The sequence below is a fragment of the Tursiops truncatus genome, chromosome 20, assembly GCF_011762595.2.
Source record: "Tursiops truncatus isolate mTurTru1 chromosome 20, mTurTru1.mat.Y, whole genome shotgun sequence".
Taxonomy (NCBI): domain Eukaryota; kingdom Metazoa; phylum Chordata; class Mammalia; order Artiodactyla; family Delphinidae; genus Tursiops; species Tursiops truncatus.
In genome coordinates, this window is record NC_047053.1 from 35,630,375 (window position 1) to 35,633,930 (window position 3,556).

Genomic DNA, 3,556 nt, shown 5'->3' on the forward strand with positions numbered 1-3,556 from the left:
AATGCATGTGTGAATGAGGAGAGAGTGGTTATGTGAAGAGATGGAGAGAGGAGCGGGGCATTTCTCATCCTCTCCACATTTCTGTCATCTTGTCTTGCTCCTTGATATGCCAGTTTCCCACCCCTCACTTAACTCTTCCTCTAGATTCTAGGCCCTGCCTCACACCCTTAGGTGTTTTTCCACCCTCTTCTTTCACAGTCATCCATTTGGCCCAAAATAACATACCTCACTCGGCTGTCCTAGCCCATCACCCCAAATTGGGAGAAAGAAACTCAGAGCGGGAGTTCTGGGCAAAGAAGCCTGGATTCCCCATCTCCTGGTCTACAGACTTGGTGAGGGGGGAAGGCTCCTTTGGGTGGGGGGGGTGGGAAGAATGAAGGGCAGCTGGGTTGAATTTGTCCAAATCTAATAACCTAGGAGGCTATTGAAGGCCTTGGGGGTTGGGAGGGGAGGAAAGTCCTGAATATTCCTCTAACTTTTCCCCCCTCTCCCTCTGGTCCCTTCTTTCCAAAAGTCTTTGAAGAAAGATGTTTTTGACGCTTCCACGTCACCCTCAGATGGATGGGCTGCGGGTGATTGAAGTGTCTTTGTCATGCTAATGCTCGGGGGGTGATGGATGGGCGCTGGGGCTGCCAAACTCTGGCCCGCTGCGCCCATTGGTCTGGGAGAGATCACATGCGCCCCTCCACCCCCACTCCCTACCCCCTTCCTGGGGGAGCCCTGGCCCAGGCGAGCTGGGTTAGGCCATGGATGCAAGCTTCGGCGCTGTGACATACTGCGGAAAGGTTGTAGGGCAAGAGGGTGTCTCCCCCAAACGGGCCGACCCTCCTGCGGCCTCGACGCATGGACTATAATAGGATGAACTCCTTCTTAGAGTACCCACTCTGTAACCGGGCACCCAGCGCCTACAGCGCCCCTACCTCTTTCCCCCCCAGCTCGGCTCCCTCTGTTGACAGCTATGCAGGCGAGACCCGCTATGGTGGGGGGCTGCCCAGCCCCGCGCTCCAGCAGAACTCAGGCTATCCGGCCCAGCACCCGCCCTCGGCGTTAGGGGTGCCCTTCCCCAGCTCCGGGACCTCGGGGTACGCCCCGACTGCCTGCAGCCCCAGCTACGGGCCTTCTCAGTACTACCCTCTGGGCCAGCCGGAAGGAGATGGAGGCTATTTTCATCCTTCAAGCTATGGGGCCCAGCTAGGGGCCTTGTCCGACGGCTATGGAACTGCTGGGACGGGCCCGGGGCCATACCCTCCGCCGCAGCCCCCTTACGGGAACGAGCAGACAGGGAACTTTGCACCGGCCTATGCTGAGCTCCTCTCCGAGGACAAGGAGTCGCCCTGCCCGTCAGAAACCAGCCTCCCCACAGCCCGGACCTTTGACTGGATGAAGGTTAAGAGGAACCCACCCAAGACAGGTAGGGCTCAGAGGTGGCTACCCCCTCTCTGGGGCTCAGAGAGGCTCTGCTGCTTCTGCACTGAGGTGTCCTGGGCTGGGTTCCTGTCTCTGCGCCGCCGGGTAGAGGCAGGTAAGAGCACTCTGCCCGGTCTCAGGTCAGGTGGGCTCTCCCCACCCAGTGAGTGCCCGGTTCCCATTAAGAGTAAGTCTCCACACATACCCGCACTTCCGGATCTGTGTGCCCAGCTCAGGCCCAGGACCCGGTGTCCTGCGGAGGGATGGGGGATGGGAGCGTGGGGAGGCTGATCCAGGTCACCTGGAGGGGTGCTTGGTGCTTCAAGAGCTGAAGCGGGACAGCGTGGTGAATGGGGGTGCAGAGCTGGCCGGGGGGGGAGGGGAGGGGAAGGAGAAAGAGGTGAGAGAACTGACGTGGCCTTTCTCTCGCCCCTCCCCTAGCGAAGGTGTCGGAGCTGGGCCTGGGCGCGCCCGGTGGCCTCCGAACCAACTTCACCACGCGGCAGCTGACCGAGCTGGAGAAGGAGTTCCATTTCAACAAGTACCTGAGCCGGGCCCGGAGGGTGGAGATCGCCGCCACCCTGGAGCTCAACGAGACGCAGGTCAAGATTTGGTTCCAGAACCGGCGCATGAAGCAGAAGAAGCGCGAACGGGAGGGAGGCCGGGTGCCCCCAGCCCCTTCAGGCTGTCCCAAGGAGGCAGCTGGAGACGCCTCCGACCAGTCCACGTGCACCTCGCCGGAAGCTTCGCCCAGCTCCGTCACCTCCTGAACTAAACTTCCCAACCGACGGGGCTCCGCGGCACCCGAGCGCCGCCGTCCAGCCCTCTCCTCTGCTCTCCCTAACCCTGGGCCTCGGCTTTACTACTCAGGCGATCCTCACCAAGGCTGGGGCGCCAGTTTACAGCTGCTCTGGGGAGGAATGGGGGACCCCTTTTCTCCGGTCTGGGCAAGGTGCTGATGGCTAGGGAGCCTACCGGAGGACCAGAGGCATGGGAGACACCCAACCTGTCAAGAGTGAAGGGAAGGGCTTCCCTCGGCCTTTAATCTGGGGATCAGCACGTGGGCGGGGTGGAAGCAAGTCCCAACCTCCTGGATTCTCCTTTCCCTTCCAACTTCAATTTGTTCAGTCCAGTGCCTTTGAGCTTCGAGGACTCTCCTCATGCACTCATATCCTAACTCCCCCTTCTAGGCCCAGGACAGAGAGAAGGCCTTGAGGTTTCTTGTGTGGGAGGTGTTTGGGTGCAGGCATATTACCAATGCTTAATCTTTCTAGTCGCCACAGACCTTACAATAGCACCAGCTGCCTTGTGACAGACCAAAAAGCACCCCCGCCCCCGCCAATCTAAGCCTATTAACCCCCACCTGGCACATTTGTATTGCACTAGCAGCCTCCAGAGGTTGTTTTCTGAGACCTGCCTCCCCTCCCACCAGCGACCTCATCTCTAAGCTACCAAAGTGTTTTGGAACTTGGTACTTCGGAGACTTCTGGAATTTTGTTTGAGGCTGGACCCCAGCAAGCCTCTACCAGGAAGGCGCAGGCACGCCCCCACTAGTTCCTCCCCTATTTATTGCCTCCTGGAAAAGCCAGGACCCTCCTCATCTCCACCCCGACCCCTGGTGCAGCCCAGGGAGGCCCAGGTGCAGGGAGAGCTCCTACCAGCAGCAAACATTTCTCTGAACCTTGGAGACAGTGGAGGTACCACTCTTTCTGGAAACCTGAGCCCCAAGCCATCGGGTTCTCTCTGTACTTCCAACTACCTCATTTCAATAAAGTGTGTTTTCCCCTCTTCCCGCCTCTTCTACTCCTCCACCCAGGGGTAAAGGAGGCTCTCTCCAAGAGCCCAGGGGGAGAGATGAGGAAAGAGTAGGTGCAGGCTGGTTGGGCTGGAAGGAGCTGAGCTTTAAGAGCTCAGCTGGATAAAGAGAAGGACTTACTGGGTGGGGCCTAAGCAGAACAGCACCCTAGGTTTCCAGATCTGACAGCCGTCAGCCCTCAGGTCGTTGGAGGAATGTGGGAAGACCTGGAGGGAAAAGGTGGTGGGGAGGATACAGTTCAGAGAGGGTCCTGAAAGGAAGGCAGGAAAGAAGAAAAACGGATCTGTTTGGAGAGAACAGAAAAGGGTTTGAAAAGAGGAGAAAGTTCGGGGG

General features: G+C 58.7%; 1 protein-coding gene across 1 annotated transcript; it reads left to right on the forward strand.

The window, feature by feature from the left end:
* The first annotated feature begins 843 nt into the window (after positions 1-843).
* Positions 844-2,177, forward strand: HOXB1 (homeobox B1). Its single transcript, XM_033847812.2, has 2 exons — positions 844-1,411; positions 1,849-2,177. The coding sequence occupies exons 1-2, from the start codon at positions 844-846 to the stop codon at positions 2,175-2,177; spliced, it is 897 nt and encodes a 298-aa protein (XP_033703703.1).
* Positions 2,178-3,556: the final 1,379 nt, after the last annotated feature.